At 38.0% G+C, this 22,030-nt stretch overlaps 1 protein-coding gene across 1 annotated transcript in view; it reads right to left on the bottom strand.

Annotated features, from left to right (window-relative positions):
• Positions 1-16,368: 16,368 nt before the first annotated feature.
• Positions 16,369-22,030, bottom strand: part of NUCB2 (nucleobindin 2) — a 45,536-nt gene continuing 39,874 nt past the window's right edge. The window contains exon 13 of the mRNA XM_001378620.5: positions 16,369-20,123. Within this exon, the coding sequence (XP_001378657.2) occupies positions 19,990-20,123 (134 nt within the window). The 3' untranslated portion in view covers positions 16,369-19,989. The remainder of the gene's footprint in view (positions 20,124-22,030) is intronic.

Below are 22,030 nucleotides of genomic sequence, written 5' to 3'. Positions count from 1 at the left end.
GACCCTGGGCAAGTCACTTCACCCTCATTGCCTATACCACTCTTCTACCTTGGAACCAACATACAGTATTGATTCTAAGATGGAAGGTGAGGGTTTACAAAAAAAAAAGGAAAAACTCTTGAACAAGACATTGGAAAATTCAGCAAGAATGAAAGTATTGTTGCCTTTTACAGAAAATTATAATATGCATAGGTAAATACATGTGTTAATCTACATATATGTATACACATTTCTACCTTATGCAGGTATAGATCTCTATTTTTGAAAAACAAGAAATAATCCTACACAATTCTTTACCTTTCTTGCAATCAAGAGGCTTCTTTCTCTGTGAAGATTTTTTCAAAGGAAAGTTTCCCAGAATGACATAAAGTGGAAAGAAATAGGGGCTTTGGCAAACAAAATTAGTTTTTAAACATTTGTTCCCATACTTGATCTTAGTGAAAAACAATATTAAATGTTGTTAGAATGACTTGTGTGTCCACCTCCAGAAAAAGAATTGAAAATAGAAATATGTAAGACACAGTTATAAATATACAGATATATTTCTGTTGAATGATCCCTTTTCTAATGGGGAGCAGGCACAGAGGGAGAGAGTTAACTAAGTGTTTTAATGTAACAAATTAATTAATTAAATTTTAAAAATTTGTTCCAGTGTAATAAGGGAAGCTACTTGGGAAAAGCAGAATAAATGAGTGAAGCATTTATTAAGTGCTTACTATGTGGAAGGCACTGCTCTAAGTTCTGGGGATGCACATAGGAAAGTAAGACAGTTCCTGTTAGGAAAAGTCTCAACTACAAGTTAGAATACACATCTGTAGATTAACTAATAATAATGTTTTACATTTCCATTCTGAAAAGTGACTCCTGGAAGACAGAGAGACAGAATGGACTAGTGGATAGAAAATTGGTCCTGGATTCTAGTCCTGCTTCTGACATTGGAAAAGTACTAACCTCTCAATACTTCAGGCAATTCTGTATGACAATAATTCTCAGACTAGTCAGAGATCTATTTGGGTGGGGGGAAATTCCTCATCCAAGGGTCCCTCCACAGATAAAACAAGAAGCCTAGACAAAAAACCAACAACTAAATAATAGAATCTAGATGTCAAAAGTATCTCAGAGGCCATCTAGTTCCAACCCCTCATTTTATAATTGAGGAAACTGAGGCCAAGGGAGAAGGATTTGTTCAAACTCACATAGGTGGCATCAAAAGTAGGATTTGAGTCTAGGTGCTGACTCAAGAGAAGTCTATACAAAGACTTTTCTCCATCTTTTATCAATACAAGGTTACAGATACAAAAACAAAGGCTTCAAAGTACAAGGCAATAAAATAAGGTTTCATTATTTATTAGTGTATATATAGTTATTTCTTATCCTACATGTAGGTATCATAGCACTGATCCAGAAGACAGGAAAACCTGGATTCAAATTCTGCTTGAGACACTAGCTATGTGACATTGGGTAAGTGGTTTAACCTTTCTCAGTCTCAGTTTCCTCGGCTATAAAATGGGTATTATTATAAAATCTACCTGCCAGGGTTGTTGTAAGGCTCAAAAGGCATGATATTTGTAAAACACTTTGAAAATCTTAAAGCACTATAATTACTAGCTATTATGTATCCACAGGTGGAGAGGGAATCACATTATGTATTATCTAGCCATACATAAGAGAATTTTATAAGGAGAATTTTAGGAAAGTGGTCTATTGAGCAGCAAGACCCTTTAGTCACTGTCTTGGTAAGAGTATATACATGCCCTGAAGTCCTTATTAGTCCTCCTAAACTAATTTTTTCAGCTTTGAGGCACATATAAATAGTTTCTGTTCACTTCTTCAGAGCTGTGATTTTTCTAATTAAAGCAATCCATATTTGTGAAATAGTTTAAAAAGCTGTATAGCAATGATACAAGAGGAATTCAAAAAAAGGCAGGGATATGGGGGTGAAGAGAGGGGGAAGGGTCATGTGCACCCCAAGTGAGAAGTGATGAAGGTGCAGACTAAGAGAGTGGCAGGAGATAATTTTAACAGATTTTATCAGTGGATTGATTGAAGCTCCTGCATAAGGGGAGAGGTCAGGAAATATGGGAAAGAGAAGATTCCAGGACAATTCTAAGGAAATCTAGAGAAAACTAAGAGGATGCTGGTGCAATCAACCGAAAGGGGGGAATTGGGATAAAGAAAAGGTTTGGGGAGACAAAGGAGACTGAATTCATCTCCTCGTTTTACATATGAGGAAACTAAGACCAAAAAGATTAAGTGATTTGCCTAGGGTCACAAAATGATTGGCAGAATCAGAATTTGGACCTAGTTCTCCTGACTCCCAATTCAATTTGTCCCTTCTACAAGTTGCAGGTCTGGAGGGGAATGTATGGTGACATGCCTGGGAATGTAGCACCACCTGCTGGTAGCACTGAAAAAGGGAGAGGCTAGGCTTAGAACCTAGGAGAGATCCTAGGGGCCATCTAGTCCAATCTTCTCATTGTTCAGATGAGGAAATTGAGATCCATCAAGATGAAATGGCTACTTTTGTGACTGGGAATACTTAGTTAAAGGAGTATCAGATTAAGTGTTGAGTCCCCAAATGTCATTAGAGTTCTCAACAAAGTTTGTGCTAGAAGAGGAAAGCTAAGAGAGAATTGGGTAAAATGTTTGTTAAGTAATATCATATTTAAAAATTAAAAAGTGTTAATTGCCTGATTGTGAACTGTGCCACACAGACCTTTCTGAGATTCTTATAGCACTGGAAACAAATGCTTGAATTTCCCTAAGTGACTAAAGAGAAATTCAGAATTTGGGACTATGGACCTTGCCAAGAGTCTTCCAGACTTGCTCCAGACCAGTTGTTTAACTGAAAGAGAAAATGTAAGGGAGGGAGTCTCTTCCCCCCCCCACATTAATATAATGTGTGGGAAATAAAATAATGTGTGGGAAAGCAGGATGAAGGTATATCCCCACTGTCTTCTGCCCTAGTCAGATATCTGCAGTATTGTGTACAGTTCTGGGTACCACACTTTATAAAGGACACTGATAAGCTGGAGAGCTTCTAAAGAGTGACTAAGATAGTGAAGGACCTTGAAGTCATGTCATACTAGGATTAAAAAAGTTGGGTCATTAAACCTTTCGAATTTCTCCTTATCAACTTGTTTTCTGATGCTTATAAGCATTCTCTCTCTCTCTCTCTCTCTGTGTCTCTCTCACACACACACACACACACACACACACACAAACACGCATGCAGAATTTTTCACTTGATCCTATCATTTCCTCAAGGTAACATTTTCTATTTCTCCTCTCTTTCATAACCAAATGCCTAGGGAAAGCTTTATATATTTATTGCCTCCATTTCCTCTCCTTTCACTTGTAACTCAACCCTTAGAAATCTGATTTCCAATTTTATTCAACTGAAATTCCTCTCTTTGAAGTTTCCATAGTCTCTTAATTGCCAAATCTAGAAGTATACTCTCAGTCCTCTCTGCAGTATTTGACACAGTTGATTAGTGTTTCCTGGATATTCTCCCTTCTCTGGATTTTCATAATGGTACTCTTCCTTGGTCTTTCTCCTAACTTTCTGACCATTCCTCAGTCTCCTTTGCTGGATCATTATCTCCATCCTATCCACTGTCGTCATACCCCAAGTTCTGTTCTAGGTCTTCTCTACACTCTCTAAACTCCCTTGGTGATTTCATCAACTCACCAATTAATAGGTGGTAGAAATAAAGGGTGACCTATGTTCTCTCTCTCTCTCCTTCCCACCTCTTCTCCCTCCCCAAGAAGACAAGTAATATGATATAGGTTGTACTTATCACTCATATTTCCATGTTTTTCATGCTGTAAAGTAAGATACATATTGCTTACACTAGAGAAAAATTCATGTGGGGCAGCTAAGTAGCTCAATGGAAGGAGAGCCAGGCTTAGAGATGGGAGGTCCCAGGTTCAAATATGGTCTCAGACACTTCTGTAACTCTGGGAAAGTCACTTTATCCTGATTATCTAGCTCTTACTACTCTTCTTCCTTAGAACCAATGCACTGTGTTAATTCTAAAATGGAAGGTAAAGGTTTAAAAAAATTCATGGGGGAAATAAAGTGAAGAATAGTTTGCTTTAATCTGCATTTGGATTTCATCTGTTCCTTTGAGATTAATTGCTTTTAATATATAAAAGTCTGTCTTCCCCTGTGATGGGGGTGTAGTCCTAAGCTGAGGAAATGGACTGGTCCAGATTTGTTAGGCAATTGGCATGCATTGCTTAATAAACTGATATGCTCAAAAGTCCCATCCATTACTTCCTCAGTTATTTCATCTTTCTCTCTTCACACAGTTCCTCTAGAACCCAGTGCTTCTGCATAGTTTTCCCTCCTTCCACTTCAGCTCTGCATGTGAACTTCTTCCCAAGGCCTTCCATCAGAGGAGGAAACTCAAGCCTGGTGATACAAAAGCAGACCAGCCCATCCTCCCTCATCTTGAAAGATTCTGATGTCTTAATGTTCTCCAGCAGCAACGTTGCCTTCTTTACATGCTACCCTGACAGCTCTAGGAAAGAAGTGGATCTTGAACGTCAAGGTCATATCTCTAACCTGATCTGAGGAACACTGGATCTTTTTCAGCTTGGGCTGAGCTGGAAGAAGGAAGAGCATCAAAGTTAGAGCCCAGAGAGATAATAAGGGAAAAGACTTGTACAAGAATATTTATAGTTGTGTTCTTTGTGGTGGCAAAAATTTGGAAAATGAGGGGATGCCCATCCATTGGGGAATGGCTGAACAAATTGTGGTATCTGTTGGTGATGGAATACAGTTGTGCTCAACGGAATAATGAACTGGAGGAATTCTATCAAAACTGGAACGACTTCCAGGAACTGATGCAGAGTGAGAGGAGCAGAGCCAGGAGAACATTTTACACAGAGACTGATACACTGTGGTGCAATCGAATGTAATGGATTTCTCTACTAGCAGCAATGCAATGATCCAGGACAATTCTGAGGGACTTATAAAAAAGAACGCTATCCACATCCAGAGAAAGAACTGTGGGAGCAGAAACACAGAAGAAAAACAACTGCTTGATCACATGGGTCGAAAGGGGATATGATTAGGGATGTAGGCTCTAAGTAATCACCCTGGTGCAAATATCAATAATATGGAAATAGGTCTTGATCAATGACACATGTAAAAACCAATGGAATTGAGTGTTGTCTATGGGAAGGGGGTGAGAGGAGGGAAAGAACATGAATCATGTAACCATGGAAAATTTTTCTTAATCAATTAAATTTTTTTTTTTATGTTAAGAGCCAGGAGAAGTGGAAAGAGAGGCCAGAGCAGCCTCTTAAGCCCTGCCTAACATCAGGATCCTGTGGGTCTGCAGGTCTTCACAGAAAGGGAGAGGAACTGTGGTCCATAATTACAGTTACTATGGATGCTCAGAGCTCTATCGCTTATCTCTTGGCCCTAATCCAAATCCTACCAAGTTTTCAAGGCTCAAATTCCACTTCAATCAATCAATAGCAACTATTTATTAAGTTTCTTCTCTGAAACATGCACCAAGTTGGGCAACAGAGCTATAAAGACAAAAGAGTTAGCTAGGTGGATCAGTAGATAGGGAGCCAGGTCATGCTGGTGGGATTAGAAAATTCAAGGTCTTCTCTTTGCTACTCTGTGGGCCAACTTGCCAGGTTGTTTTCTGACCTAGTCTTTTCAATGAATTGGCGATGCTCGTGGAGGCTAAAAAGTTCTGTCAAAAGAAAGTCCACATCTTGAAAATCTGGTTCAAAAATTCAGAAAACACATTTAAGTTCCTTCTGAGTTTTATAAGGCTAGTCAATAAATTTTGGGACCCTTTTCTTCAGGGAATCTAACTCCTGGGTAGTAAATTGTCTATGAACCTTTGAATGTAACACACTCGCTGTACTTGATATCTTGGTAACATCTTTGAGTGGAAAAATTTTCTCAGGTTCACTATTTGTCTTAGTGTCCTTGTCACTGTCATTTCCCTGTGCATTACTAATGACTTTGCTTTCTTGGCCTTTCTGTCTTTCTCCTTAGGTACACTATCTGCCTGACCATTTCCCTTATCCTTAGTCTGATCTAGCCCTTTTGCCTTCACAAATTCTTCAAACATATTCTTAACAAAGGTTTCCAAATTTATATCCACCACCATTATCTTTGCTGTGTGTTTGGAAATCACAAATCTGTAGATGTTCTAAAGATAGGTCAGTGTCTGTATTGCAGCCATGTAAAGGATATAGATCTGTGTCAAAATTTGCCAGAGAATGATTTCTTTTTGGAATGGCAACTGGATTATGAAAATAGTGGTATTGCCTATGTATTCCACTGAATCTACTCTCATGTTGGTCATTTTGCAGTATAAAATAGCATAGATCCAATAGCCCGTAATGGCTGCCAGCACAATTACCCCCACAGAGCACTTGTTTGAACATTTTTGCTGTTGTTTTAGAAATTGTGGAGTTCAGTCAGTCTGGGTGCCAAATTGCAATAGATAATAATAAGGAGCTATATTTGGATATTAATGATAACTAAAAGATCAGGCAGTTGTCTTCTTTTGCCTACCCTCCCTTCCTCCCATTTCCTCCCTCTTCTTCAGCCTCTTCAGCTTCCCTCCCCCTTCTCTTCTTCTTTCTAAATCACTCAGGGTGAGCTATGATATTCAGATGAAATACTCTTTATCTTCTTTAACTTAAGTACGGGGTTTATTTGGGGAAGACAGGAAAGGGTAGAGAATGGAGGTAAGAGGGATGAGGATTTCCCTAATACTGCTGTGAGCTTTAGGTTGGGGGATGTTGAGAGAAATGTCTGATAGGTCTGGAGTTCAGTCACTATCATCAATAGAACAAGTCAGAGATATCTGGACTATTGTCCTTCTTTTCTTCTGCCTTCAAAGTCACCAGGCCACCTCCAGCTTGATTTCCCAAAGTCCAAGAGAAAAATCAGTTTCTTCATTCCCTGATACAAGGCAACCAGGATCCACAGTTCAGCCAGCAGTTGCCTTTGCCTTCAACTGTTTTGCTGGTAACATTCCAAATGGAACCTCTTGTTTGACTGACAGGTCACCACTCAGCCACTGCTTCTGCCTCTTGCATGCTTCCCAATTCCTCTCTTCCACAGTATAGAGATGGGAGGTCCTGGGTTCAAATCTGAAATCATTTCCCAGCTGTGTGACCTTGCGTAAGTCAGTTAACCCAATTGACTAGCCCTTACCACTTGTCTGCCTTGCAACCAATACTTCAATGTTCTAAGAAAGAAGGTATGGGTTTGGTTTTTTTTAAAGAGGCAAAAGGAAACAATTTTGAAAATCCCCAAACACTGAATTCAGGAAATAACATGTTTACCTATAGGAATAGGGATTGGATTTGTTGTATTGATACTTCCTCATCTGTAGAATGGGGATAATAATAGCACCTATCTCTCACGGCTGTTGTGAGGATAAAAATATAGGGAAGCATAAAAAGATAAAAGCAAATGAATAATGATAAAGGACCTAATAAGAATAAAATGCCTACATTCAAATAAGAAGTGATACACATATCCCCTCATAACTCCATCATCCCAAGGTTCATAGAGGGAATCCAACTAAACAAGGTTTAGAATTGGTTTTATTATGTGTTGATGATCTTCAGAAAAGAATGGAGAAAGAGGAGAGGAGGAATTCACTGTTTAGGGAGAGGAGAGAGAGAGAAGTGAAAGGAAGGTTAGGGAATATTATCTCATATAATCAATATGCACAAGCAAATCTCTATACAAGTAAGGAGGATAAGGTGGAAGAAAGCAGCTGACACTTCAAACTCTATCTCATCTGAACTGGTCAAAAGAAGGAACACTGTAAATATACCCCTAGAGTTGGGTTCAGAAATACATTTCACTCAACTGGAGAATAGGAAAGAGGAGAATGTGTGAGCAAATATTAGAGGGAGGATAGATTAAGAGAAGCATTAGTCCTAAGCAAAACAGACTAAGAATGTACAAAAAATATTTATAACCCTTGGAGGTAGAAAAAGATGGTAATCTGAGGGAGTTCCCACAAATTGGGGAATGGATGAACAAATGATAGTATATAGATATGATGGAATATTATGCCATATTCTTATCAGTGTGATGACCAATCAGGATTCCATAATGAAGAACATGCTACCTACTTTGTGATGGAAAAGTTAAGAACAATAAAATTTTTTTGGACATGGTCAATGTGGAAATTTGTTTTGATTGACTAGGCTGTTGTTTTTCAGTCATGTCCCACTCTTCATGACTCCATTTGAGGTTTTCTTGGCAAAATTAATAGAGTGGCTTGCCATTTCCTCCTCCAGATCATTTTACAGATGAGGAAAGTAAGGCAGACAGGGTGAAGTGACTTGTTCAGGGTCACACAGCTAATAAGTGTCTGAGGTTGGATTTGAACTTGGGTCTTTCTGTTTCCAAGCCTAGCGCTTTATCCACTGAGCTACCTAGCTGCCTTGATTATGTCTGTAATTCCTTTTGTTTTTCTCAAGTTCTCAATTGGAGCAAGAGGAGATTAATGTGGAAGAGTAAAAAGGTAAATTTTGGCTGTCTAAAACAAATAATTTTTAAAATAAAAAGCAAAAGGAGATTTAGAAAGAAGGGAGGGTTTCAGGGAAAGATAAGTTCATCTTTTGATATGTTGAAATTGAAATATGTATGGGACATCTATGGAACATTCAAGATATCTAATAGTCTACTGAAGATGAAAAACTGAAGGTCAAGAGAAAGGTTAGAGCTGGATAAATAAATCAGTGAATAATTTGCATAAAGATGATAATTGAATCCATAGGAAGTAATGAAATCATCAAGCATAACAGTATCTTATTTTTCAAAGAGGACCAATGTTTGACTCGAATGGGATTTAAGTGAGGCACAGTTGCAAAAGTCATCAGCCTCATTCCCTCTCCAAAGTCAATGAAGTCCAGTGGCAAGTCAAAAGTTAAAAGATGACTGGCAACATCTTGGGATCCAACAGATGACCTTGACATCTTCGATGTCTGACTAAGCTCCAATCACTCTACAATCCCTGCTTCAACCACCTTCATGGCCACTGGAACAAATTGTTCTCATTTGCCCATTCCACCCAGGAAAATCTTCATGAGTTAAAATCCTACTAACAAGTCTGGTGAGATGGTTTACCAGGGTAGCTTCTTAGAGTCACAGGTGAGAGTCAGGTGAAAGACAGACACTAAATGTGAATGAGTGAGTAGCCCTGCAAAAGCAAAAGCCCTGCAAAAGCAAGCCCTCACACTAGTCCTCCCTGCACACCCCATAGACCCCAAAGGGCCCAGGACAAACATTCATGATTAGTGAACATGCTAACCTAGTTGAAGACCCAGCAAAAGAGCCTTAAAAGATATGATCAGACAGGCAGAAGAAGAACCATGTGAAACAAATTCTGTGAAAACCTAAGGAAAAGAAAGCTTTAAGGTGATCTACATTAATAAAACTTTCAGAGAGATGAAAAGGAATACAAATTTTCTTTAAACAGCCATTAGATTTGGTGATTAAAGATAAATTGATAATTTTGGAAAGAGCAGTTTCAGTGAAACGATGAGGTCAGAAGAAAGACTAGAGTTGAGAAGAGTGATAGGAAAGGCAATGGAGGTACCAGTTGTCTTCTGGTAGAGGTGGGATGACAGCTGGTTAGGGATCCCACCTTCAATGATTACCACTGGTATATCTATTTGCACATCTCTTAATCCATCTGAGTCTCATGCACTTCATCTGTAAAATGAAGTTAGTCGGTCATATTTATACACAAGGTTCCTATAAGAAAGCTGCTTTATGAACCTGAAAATCCTCTAGAAATGTGAATTGCTGTTGCCATTCTGTAGAAAAAAATCAGGTACAAATTGATGTACTGTAAGATGACCACTGAAGTCCTTTCTGTCTCTAACAGTCAAAGAAATATTTTATATGTCTCTTGTTCACAAATTCCTCCTCATCAAGCTTGGTTTTATCAGATCTAAGCTGTGTAGAGTACTAATCATTGAAAGATATTATAGGAATAACCCCAGAAGACAGACTCCTGGGTCACTTACCTATGATCTTCAGATAGATCTTCCTCCTCAGTGGGACTTTGAGGGCTGCATATTCCATTCAAAGGAGGATCTACTTCTGTAAATATTGTCAAGTCAGGTACCATCATGTGTTGAAAGAATACATTGAAGGTCCTGGGTTCAAATTTGACCTCAGACACTTCCTAGTTGTATAACCTAGACAAGTCACTTAGTCTTCATTGCCTAGCTCTTACCACTCTTCTGCCTTGGAACCAATACACAGTATTGATTTTGAGATGGAAAATCAGGGTAATTTTTGTTGAATATATAATTTGTAACATAATACAGTATAAGCTCCTAAACTTCTACTAGCTTATGCTGTGATTTATCTGGGTGATATATCATAAATATTGTACAGGGAAAATGAAGGCAGAAAGGAGCTCTTAAGAACTGAGAGGATCGATAAAGTCTTCAAGGAGAAAGTGACACCTGAAATAAGTCTTGAAGAAAGACAAAGATTCTGAAGCAGTGGAGAGGGAGGAGAAGACTCCAAGCCTGAGGAACGATTTAGGCAAATGCACTGAGATGGGAAATGGGGAATACAGATTTTAGAGAACTATTTATTTGTTGGTTTGTTTAGAAAGAGGTCATATGAATAGGCAATTTTCAGATGAAGAAATCAAAACTATCAATAATAATATGAAAAAATGTTCTAAATCCCTGACTAGAGAAACACAAATCAAAACAACTCCAAGGTACCACCTCACTCCTAGCAGATTGACCAGCATGACAGTAAAGGAAAATAATAAATCTTGGAGAGTATGTGTCAAAATTGGGACACTAATGCATTGCTGGTGGAGCTGTGAATTGATCCAACCATTCTGGTTGGATCTATGCCCAAAGGGCTTTAAAAGAATGCTTGCCCTTTGATCCAGACACACAACTGCTAGGTTTATATCTCAAAGATAATAAAAAAAAAAAAACTTGTTTATTCAAGGTATATGATTTGGAGTTTGGGTCTTAAAAGATTACACAATTACAAAAATGAATAATATGGAAATGGGTTTTGAGTGATAATATATACGTATATAACCCAGTGGAATTGCTTGTCAACTCCGGGAGGAGGGAGGGAAGAGAGGAGAGAGAACAAGAATCATGTAACCATGGGAAAAAACTTTAAAAATTTTTTAAATAAAGAAATTGAAAATAAGAGGTCATGCAGGTGAGCAGTATGAAATAAGTTTAGAAAGAAAAAAAATTGTGGAATACACCAAATGCCAGATTAAAGATATTCTATTTTACCCTATAATTAATAGTGAACTACTGAGGGTCTTTGATCAAGGGAGTGACAGTCACACAGAAACCTTTGGTAACTGGGTAGCAGATGGACTGGAGATAGGGGAGAACATGAGACGGTTGATTTAGGAGGCTTTTAAAGTAGTCAAGGCTAAAAGAGAAGAGTGCCTGAACCAGGATAAGGGCTATGTAAACAGGGAAGGGTTTTGGATGCAGAAGACATCATAAGATAGTTACATAATTTAAATAAAACTTAAAGGCTATAAAGTGCTTTACAGATATTATTTCATTTGTTCTTCAGAACAGTGCTGAGAGGTGGGTGCTAGTATTTCCCCCACTTTAAAGATGGGGAAGCTGAGCCAGTTGGAGGTTGAGTGATTTGTTTAGGTTCACACAGTTATTAAGTGGATCAGATGAGTGTTCAGGAGAGAGATTAGGCTGGATACAAAGATCTGAAAGTTATCTACAGAGAAAAATATAAGTATCTATTTGAAGGTTGATGAGATCTCTGCAAGAGCATGTGTAGGGAAAAAAGAGAGCTCAGGACAGTGTGATGAGGATTGTGTTCGTTAAGGAAGCAGTAGAGAGAGGATAATCAAGAGAAGAAAGGATCGTCCATAGGGAAAGTCAGGAGAGAGAAGCCAAGGGAGTAGTGACCAATGAGAGGGGATGATCAAAAGTAACAACTGCAGAGAAATTAAGGGAGATGAGGACTATGAATCAGAATTTACAGTTCACTGAAAACATTGGAAAGAATAGTTTCAAAGTTTCCATTGGTGGGATTTGTTATTCAGTCATGTCCAAGTCTTTATGACCCTTTGAGATTTTCTTGGCAAAGTGGTTTGCCATTTCCTTCTCAAGCTCATTAAACAGATGAGGAACTGAGGCAAATAGGATTAAGTGATTTGACCAAGGACACATAATTAATAAGTGTCTGAGGTTGGATTTGAACTTATGAAGATGAGTCTTCCTGACTCAAGGTCTGGTACTCTATCCACTGTACCACCCAGCTGCAAATATATAATGAACCATACTCCCCACCACCTACAAAGAGATCACAAACTCAAGATGTAGAATGTACAGTTTTAGGCATAACCAATGTGAAAATTTGTTTTAACTGTACATATCTGTTTTAAAGGGTTTGGTTTGGTTTTTCTTCCCAAATAAAAAGTGGGTCTATATAAGTGGGTCTCTATGGATGGGGAATATGACACTGAATACAATGGCAGACCTTTCCAATGTGTGTTGGTTAGTTTTGTTGAACTTTATTTCCTTTTATTTCCTTTTTTATTCATCATAAGGAATGGCTCTTGGAAAAATGGAAAGGGAAGGTATATACTAGGAAATTTAGGTGTCATTAAAAAGAAAATATGTCAATAATTTTTAAAAGAACAAATTCCTTAAGAACCCTTCTCTTTTTGTATTCCCAGAAGGTAGCATACTGTGCAGCTCCTAAGGCTCATAATGGGGAAAGTATGTGACATAAAAAAAAAGATATCAATAAAAATGTATTGAAAATAAAAAACAAAAAAGGAGTAAGTGAGGAGATGACTAGATCAAGTGCAATTGTTTTTTTAAGGATGGGGCAGACCTAAATATGTTTGTAGGTATGAGAAGAGTCAGCATAGAGAAAAATAAAGTCCAGTGAGAAGGAATGACAACTAGGACAAGCTCCTGAAGATGAGAGAGAATGGGATAGAAGGCACACATAGAAGGTTTAACCTTTGCAAGGAGGAAAAAAAAAGGGAAAAGAGAGAAGGGAAGAGAATACATATTTATTAAGCACCTAGTTATGTACCAGGCACTGTGCTAAATGCCTTTACAAATACAATCTCCTTTGATACTCACACCAACCTTGGAAGGTAGGTGCTATTGTTATCCTCATTTTGCAGCTGAGGACTTATCCAAGAGTCACAAAGCTAGTAAGTGGGGGCAGCTAGTGGTGGAAAGAGGGCCAGATCTGGAATTGGGGGGACTCGATTTCATATCGTGCCTTAGACATTTCCAGCTGTAACCCTGGAAAAGTCACCCTGTTTTCCTAGGCCTCGTTACTAAGTCAGAAAGTAAGGGTTTAAAAAAAAAAAGCTAGTAAGTGTCTACAGTCAGATTTCTACTCAGATCTTCCTGATTCCCAGCCTAGTGTGCTATCCACTGTACAACCACACTACCAAAAAATAAGATACATTACAAGATGCAAAATGAATAATTTTGACTATATTAAAATTTAAAAGTTTGTAGAAACAAAATCAATGCAATCAAGATTAGAAAGGAAACAAAAATGGGAAATTTTATAACAAATTTCTCTGATAAAGGTCTCATTTCTCAAAGATATAAAGAACTAAGTCAAATTTACAAGAATACAAGTCATTTCCCATTTGACTGATGGTCAAAGGATATAAACAGGCAGTTTTCAGATAAAAAAAAAATCAAAGCTATCAATAATCATATAAAAAGTTATAAAATAGCTCTTGATTAAAGAAATGCAAATTAAAACAATTCTGAGGCACCACCTCACATCTATCAGATTGGCCAATATATCAGCAAAGAAAAATGATAAATGTTGGAGGGGATACAGTAAAACTGGGATAGTAATACATTGCTGGTGGAGTTGTGAACCATTCAGGAGGGCAATTTGAAATTATACCCAAAGGGCTATAAAAGAATGCATACCCTTTGATCCACTACTGGGTCTCTATCCCAAAGAGAGGGAAAAAAAAGTGGGAAAGGACCTGCTTGTAAAAAAATATTTATAGCAGCTCCTTTTGTGGTAGCAAAAAATGGGAAACTGAAGGGATGTCCATCAATTAGGGAATGGCTGAAACTGTGGTATCTGATGGTGATGGAATATTATTGGGCTGTAAGGAATAGTGAACAGGATGATTTCAGCAAGAACTGAAAATACCTATGTAAACTGATGCAGAGTGGAATAAGCAGAATCAGGAAAACATTATACATAGTAATAGCAATATTGTGAAATGACCAAAAGTGATCAACAACTTAGCTATGATCAGCAAAAGAACAATCTAGGACAATTCTGAGGGGTTTAAGACAAAGAATGTTATTCCCCTCCGGAGAAAGAACTGTTGGAGAAGAAATGCAGGTGAAAGCATATGATTTTTCACTTGTTTATTTGGGTATATGTTTTGGGGTCTGGGTTTTATAAGATTATTTACTTACAAAAATGAACAATATGGAAATATTTTTGCATGATAATACATACATATGGCCCAGATTGATTTGCTTACCAGCTCTGGGAGGGAAGAGAGGACACAATTTGGATCATATAACTTTGAAAACTTATGTGGAAATTTATTACATTTAATTGTTAAAAAATAAAATAACAAGAATCCCAGAAGTTTCTGCTATGTTTAAAAGTTGGTTCAGGTCCTTCATTTGTTATTTAATTTACTATGTAGTATATGACCTCTCTAAGCTCCATTAAGTTTTTTCTGCTGTAAAATGGAGCCAAGACCAAAGACCTAGATGGGCTACAAGAGACCTTAGAGCTTCTCTCATTTTACAGATGAGGGCGCCCAGGATGCTCTTTCAGACTGGCTCCACATGACTGGGTCACTCAGTGTGTAGACTGACATGCCTTCCTTCTAGCTCTAGTTCCTAGGCTAGGGGAGAGAAGATCGGCTTCCACTTTCAGTTCTGGTCTTTTCTCTTGTTTTCTGTGCCCTTTCTGGACTTATTTCCTTCACTATAAAAAATGAAAGGGAGGATTATTATGAAGCAACTGGCCTCTGACAGGCCATCCATCCTTCATGCACAAATCTGGGTAGAGACCAAGCCTGTCCTACCACCCCCAAGGCTAACTGGCCAGGGTGGCATCTGAGCTTGCCGAGTCATCTCAGCACAGTTTGGAAGTGCAAATCCCTCTCTCAGTCCATTGAACCCAATTCCTTCTGTACCTGGCACATGCCAGGGTCCCATAGCCCCAGGATCAGCATGAAGACAGAGACAGCCACAGTACAACCACAAATCACCATGAACATGACCATGGTCTGGGACATTCAGAGCCTTTTCAGGCCAAGATGGCAGAAAAGAACTTGTGCAGTCCCATCCCTCCCTCCAAGGAATGGATACCCCAACACCTGGAGGAGCAGACACACACCAGCTGAGGGGGTGAGGGGGGGAAGAGATGAAAGAATCTTGTGGTTTCTCTCAACCTACCAGAATATAGTTCAATAAGTGGCTTCTGTCTCTGGGCCAGTTCCTGGAAAAGATGAATTCATTCTTTCTACCAAGTTTTGTTCTTACTGTGTTGGCTGTTTTGCTCTGTAAGGCAAGTCCCATTAAAAATCCATCTCATTCGCAGAGAGATTGAAGGCACTGGATCCAATGAGTGATAAGACAGCTTAATATGAAGGGAACCCAGGAAATCCCAACAATTAAAGTCCAAAAGTAGAATGAAATGCCTTGCTGAGCAGTCGGTAGAGGTCTTTACAGGTTGGGCAACCTTTTGTTATGGATATCATAAAGTGGATTGCTGCTCAGTTAGGGGTTGGCCTGAATGAGCTTTGAATACTCTTCCAACCCTCAAGAGATTGTTATTCTAAGGGTAGTCCAGTAGCAGGGGGAATAGAATCCTTAAGGACGGAGCAAGGATGAAAGCTAGAAAAGAGCAATTTTCAGCTTAACCTGAAAAATGATTTTCTTATGACTGACAGACATTATCCAACAATTAAATTAATTTGTGAGGTCCTGAGTTTCCCATTCCTGAAAATGTTCCAGCTAAGTGAGAAAATCAGCTGTGAAGAATATTGTAAAAAAGGAATCTTGAGGGGACAGCTGGCTAGCTCAGTGGATTGAGAACCAGGTGCACAGATGGGAGGTCCTAGGTTCAAATCTGGCCTCAGACACTTCCTAGTCATATGACCCTGGGCAAGTCACTTAGCCCCCATTGCCTAGCCCTTACCACTCTTCTGCCTTGGAGCCAATACACAGTCTTGATTCTAAGATGGAAAGTAAGGGTTTAAAAAAAAATAATGATAATTTTAGGGTACAGCAAAGAACATTTTTGTCGCCATCAAATGTGATTCCCCAGAAAGTTACATCAAACACTGCATGTTATCTGATTTTCTGTTTAATCAAATTTAAAACAAATCTATACAAAGGATGACAAACAACATTTTCTAACCAATATTGCACTGGAGAATACGATTTTTTACAACATATATCCAAAAAATGAAAAGAAACCCATACCCAACAGAATTTGGAAAGCTAAAGCTTGAATCTGTGTCTTCTTGACTTCGTTATCAAAATTACAAAGCAATTATTTTCTTTTTAAGTGGTCCAAAGTACAAACCAATCTAAGTACAATGGTGCACAGAACAGCTATCCATTTCAAAAGTCAACTATAGCTGAGCCTGTCCAGCTTAAAAAAGGGGTACACAGGGCTGCATTTTTAACAATGCATAAGATGCACAGTCTTGAGAATCCCTTCAAAATTAATAATAGAAAATGCACTCTAAAGGATCTTTAATCAAGACCCTAGTTTTAAAATAATATTGGTGAATTCTCATAAGAGGTTTTAAAGAACACAAGACAGTTATAATAAATCTATTCTAAGCAGCGCTTGTTTCACTGATTAAAAGAAAAATCAATAACAATCTTTTTAAAAGAAATTTCAACTATATCAAAAACAATAAGCTTATTCCTTTCACTTATTTCACATGACCAGACCCCTTTCTTAAATTTATCTTTTTTCCATTTATAGGTTCTTGATGTGTCGCCATAGATAAAACTGATGATACTGAATTGGCATTTCTAAAAGTTCCAGTGGCTTCCAAATTCAATATATGTGAAAGATACCAGACAGCCTTAAAGAAGGAAATGTCTAAACAACAAAAGTCACAATTTTTGGTGGCACCTCTCCCCTCATTCCCAGGAATACGAAAGGTAATTCAGTCTGCAAAACCTTTCCAAAATCAAACTCAAATTTGGAAGAAACAGGCAGAGGAGTCCTATGCTATAATGGGAGAGGAGGACTTCAGAAATGGAAATCATTTGACTTCCTTCCTTCAATGGTAACTTGGGCTACCATACAAGAATGAAACAGTCCTTCAAATCATCTCCTCAAGGTAAAAGACTTAGCATTTATTTTTATCTTTTACACTGTACTCTTAGAATAGAATTTTAAGAAGCAACTTTTAGTCTTAATGAGGATCACTTTAAGATGAATTCCCAGGAAGAAAGTATAAGTCTTAGCACTGTGAGGGCATGGACATTCTGTATGCTAAGTCCAACAGCTACTGTTAGTAGTTGGTGGTGACATACAAGTCAGCTGGAGTTAACTTTCTAAAATCAAGAAGTAAGAGCAGCATGTTTTCCTCCAGGTATTTCCCAGGGACTGGTAGCATATCCTGCAACCACATCCTAAAACCAGGGAAAGGCATGTAAGCTGAATGTGGGAAAGCAGAAAAGAGCCATAGAGGGGAAAGAACTTTATTACTGCCTGTGGAGAGGAGGCAATAAATCAGGAAAAGGGTTCATGTCTTTTTAAAACAGCAGCAACAACAGAAAAGAGTCAGTTGGGTCTTCCTCTTTCCTAATAGGTAGAAAAAACAAAACATAAATACATATAAAAGGACTGAGTAAACAAGCCTGACCTTATATGAAAAAAAAAAAAGACTTGTGGTTGCCGTTACCAATTCAAGAGGTGGAAAGGCCTTGAGCAAGTCACTTAACCCCCACTGCCTAGTCCTTACTGCCCTTTTGTCTTGGAACCAATATCCAGTATTGATTCTAAGACAGAAGGTAAGAGTTTAAAGAAAAAGAAAAAATAAAGTGGTAGAAAATATTTGCTGTGATACACCAAGGGTGGGAGATAGGTTCTGGCTTATTTTTATAACCATTATTTCGGTGGAGCAAAAATTAACAAGAATTGGAGAGAGGCATCAACTCAACAGGGTCTTACTATACCGTGGTACAAGGAAATACTACTGGTCCCCATGTATTCCCACTTCTTTCCCCTCCCCCCATTAGCTTTTCCCATGGACTTTAGTCCTAAGTATCAAGTTAGAGATTTCTCTACAGGATGAATATTCCTTCCCATGGCAAGGGCCAGAAATCCAAAAAGACATCTTGGAGGAAGGGAATCTGCTGATTTGGCTTGGCAAGAGTAACGTGATGAATTTCTCCAAGGTGGCTTTTTTCTTTCCAAGTTCAACTTCAATTCTCAAGCAATACAAATGTCAATAAGAACAAAATTCAGTCATGCTAAGGGAGGAGGGAGGAAAGAAATACAGACAGGAAACAAAAATACAATTTATCTAGGAAAAAAATCAAGCCAAAGAAAGGAGTCTCATCAGATCTATTATGTTTTCTCTTATAACATTAATTAAACTTAAATAATTTTGAAATTCATATTTGTCAAAAAGGAATCAAAACTACTCCAAAAAGATGCATAACACATGAAGCAGAATGGCAGGACTTCATATAAAAAGGCATAATAATTACAGTATAATTCAGTAATTTATTTCCCTAACCTTAAGAGGGGGCAGAGGGAGGAGGGAACACCACTAATAAAATAAATTGGCATATACAGCTCTGACACCATCTTTCAAAAAGATGGTCAAAATTGCAAGACCAAGGAAAAAAACAACACAATTTGAACAAGTTGATTTACGAAGAATGTTTCATAGAACCAGGATGAATTACATTTCTTCTTCCACTTGTCACATAAATAGACGACCCATTAGCTTGTGATAAACAATGAGGAAAATGAATTGTTTCTATCAAGGTAAAAATATCATCTAATGAAGAGCCAAAAAGTATCAATTAAAGGAAAAAAAGAAACCCACCCTCTACCTACCATGAACACCATTTTAAGTAGAGAAAATTGAGGGAAATATAACCATGACTGCAGAAATGAAAGGAAGTAGGCAGATCTGCAAACTCCAGTGTTATTTCTTGTGATAGCTTGCTTCAATACAAATGAACATCATCTGGACAGCATGCAGAGCTCTGAAGATTCTTAGTAAGGAAGGCTATTAGGCAGGAAGAAGGATATTATAAATTGCTGGCCCACAACAGAGCTGGTACAATGCATTTCCCTTCATTGAAACTAAAGCTAATAAAAATATTTATACTTGAGGCTTTACACAGTGAGAATTTGAGGGATCTGTAAACATGAATGATCATTATTACTTTTCTGCATAATTCTTCAAGACAATTAAAAAAAATTAAAACTGAGGTTCAAAGTCTTCTTTTGAAGGGTATTTTTTTGGTCTCAAAAACAACAAGCAGTTTGGCTGAGCTGGAAATGGAATAACTAGACCCCTGGATCCAGGTTCTTAATCACCTTCTGTTGTAGCTATGTACATATGTTCTAGTTCTGGGATTCTCCTGAAAACAGGTTACTGATTCATAGCTAACTAATGTTTTGTTTTCGTTTTTAATGGGATCTTGAGCCCCAGGCACTAAGATTTGCCTCTAAAAAAGGAAGTCAAGAATGGAATTGGATTTTTAGTAACCTTCTTTCCACTACCAATTTTAAGGAGATAATGAAAGAGATTGCTTTAAAATATTGCTTGAAATAAAATTAAAAGTATTCTTCTCATGATGATACAGGCACGGGCCAGAAATAGGGCATTTTAAATTTAATTTCTTAATCCACTTTAGTCTCCCTTTTTAAATAAACAAACAAAAAAATGAACAAGGAAAGTATAAAGTTGAGGCACCGGACGGTTAAGGGTGGATCTGGGCATGTTCAGCCATGGCTGCTCCTTCCTGAAGAGGAGAAACGTGCCCTGGTGGCAAAGGCTGAAGGTGGTCACTGCCTAAAGAATGCTTTTCTGAATTCTCTTCATGGTGCTGCCCAGCTGTAAAACACAGAAAGATTAACACATTATTGCAACTATTATAGTTTTTATTTCATAGGCAATTAGAAACAAATGAAGGGGGCAGCTGGGTAGCTCAGTGGATTGAGAACCAGGTGCACAGATGGGAGGTCCTAGGTTCAAATCTGGCCTCAGACACTTCCTAGTCATATGACCCTGGGCAAGTCACTTATTCCCATTGCCTGGTCCTTACTCTCTTCTGTCTTGGAACCAATATACAGCATTGATTCTAAAACAGAAGGTATGGGATTAAATTTTTTTTTTAAAGAATGCATTCTTCTTCCCTGAGGGAACATGATTTCTTAAGAAAACAATTCCTTAAAATTTTTTCAAATTATTAATTTTCCCTTGAATAATCTGATTTATTACATTGTTTACTAGCAACTATGAGATGTCTCGAATATGATGATATTTATTTAAATATACAAATGAAACATTCCCAGAAAATGTCTCTAACATTAAGGTATGTCATGTTACTGGGTATAAGGGAAATTAAAACTCAGCTCCATCCTTCCCCAGCTTAATGTCCGTCGACTATCTTGTAGTCCTATCATATCACCTGGCCAGAACAAATCTGGACCTTGCAACTTTCAATGCAAATCATGGTTGCCTTTCATAGAGAGGTCCACAATAAATGGTCCAATGTTATCATTCACATAGTAGTAAACATAGGAATACTGTTCCAAATCTACTGTGGATATTTGAGTTTCAAAAAAATGACACAAGAAGAGGGTAGCTGGGTAGCTCAGTGGATTTATAGCCAGGCCTAGAGATGGGAGGTCCTAGGTTCAAATATCATCTCAGACATTTCCCAGCTGTGTGACCCTGGGCAAGTCACTTGACCCCCATTGCCTAGCCCTTACCACTCTTCTGCCTTGGAGCCAATACACAGTCTTGATTCTAAGATGGAAAGTAAGGGTTTAAAAAAAAATGACACAAGACTAAAATCCTCTCGTGGAAGTCAACAGATCCTTCATAGACTTCTAGACCAAGTGGGGATCAACATTTCAGAGAAATTGAAATTTTTTGGAAGCAAGTAACGAAGGTAATTTAAAGTTCAGACAGGGGAAGAAGGCTTCTAAGGAACATTTCAACCTTACAGGATCATCAAAACCCAGGACAACTGAATGAAGAGTTCTACAAAAAGAACAAATCATCAAGAAACATTTACCACATAAAGAACTATGCTGTTCTACATAATAGGACTGTCCAATCCAAAGAGATCAGACTAAGATGGGTTAACACTACTGTAGGATACATTCAGTCTAAAGGAAAAAAATTCCAGATACTGAAGGCTATTGGAATAATTGGGGTTAAAGACAGAATTCTGTAAAAATTAAATTAGTCTCTAGTAATAAAAGTATTATATTTTATGAGGTTTATTAAGGATTGTTAGAAATCAAGGATACAAAATAATAAACCACGTGCCTAGGGCTGATTAGCCCATTCAAAACTTACTACATCTTGCAAATGCCAAGTAGAGAGAGCGTGAGCATAGAAGAGGTGAGGCAGGTGTTGCTGCCAGTTTAAATACTAATTGTGATCTCACCCAGGTGGAGACTCAGGTGAGATTATAGGGAATTCTGGGAAGTACCAAGGACTTCTGGGGATTGAAGCCTAGGGTTCAAAATCCAATCATTATCCTTCTTGACATCTCTGCAAACTTTGACACTGTCAATTACCCTCTTTTCGATATTCTCTCCTCTTAAACTATTCTATCTTGGTTCTCCTCCTATCTGATTAATTCTTTTCAGTCTCCTTTGCTAAACCTTTATCCAGGACATGTTTGCTAAGTTATCAAATATCCCCACCACCACCAGGCTCTTACCACCCTACTCAGACAGTACTTTAGAGGAAGATAAAGTTGTAAACTCCTGATTGAACAATGA

The sequence above is a fragment of the Monodelphis domestica genome, chromosome 6 (genome assembly GCF_027887165.1).
Source record: "Monodelphis domestica isolate mMonDom1 chromosome 6, mMonDom1.pri, whole genome shotgun sequence".
Lineage (NCBI taxonomy): Eukaryota > Metazoa > Chordata > Mammalia > Didelphimorphia > Didelphidae > Monodelphis > Monodelphis domestica.
This window is presented reverse-complemented; position numbering and strand designations above follow the sequence as displayed.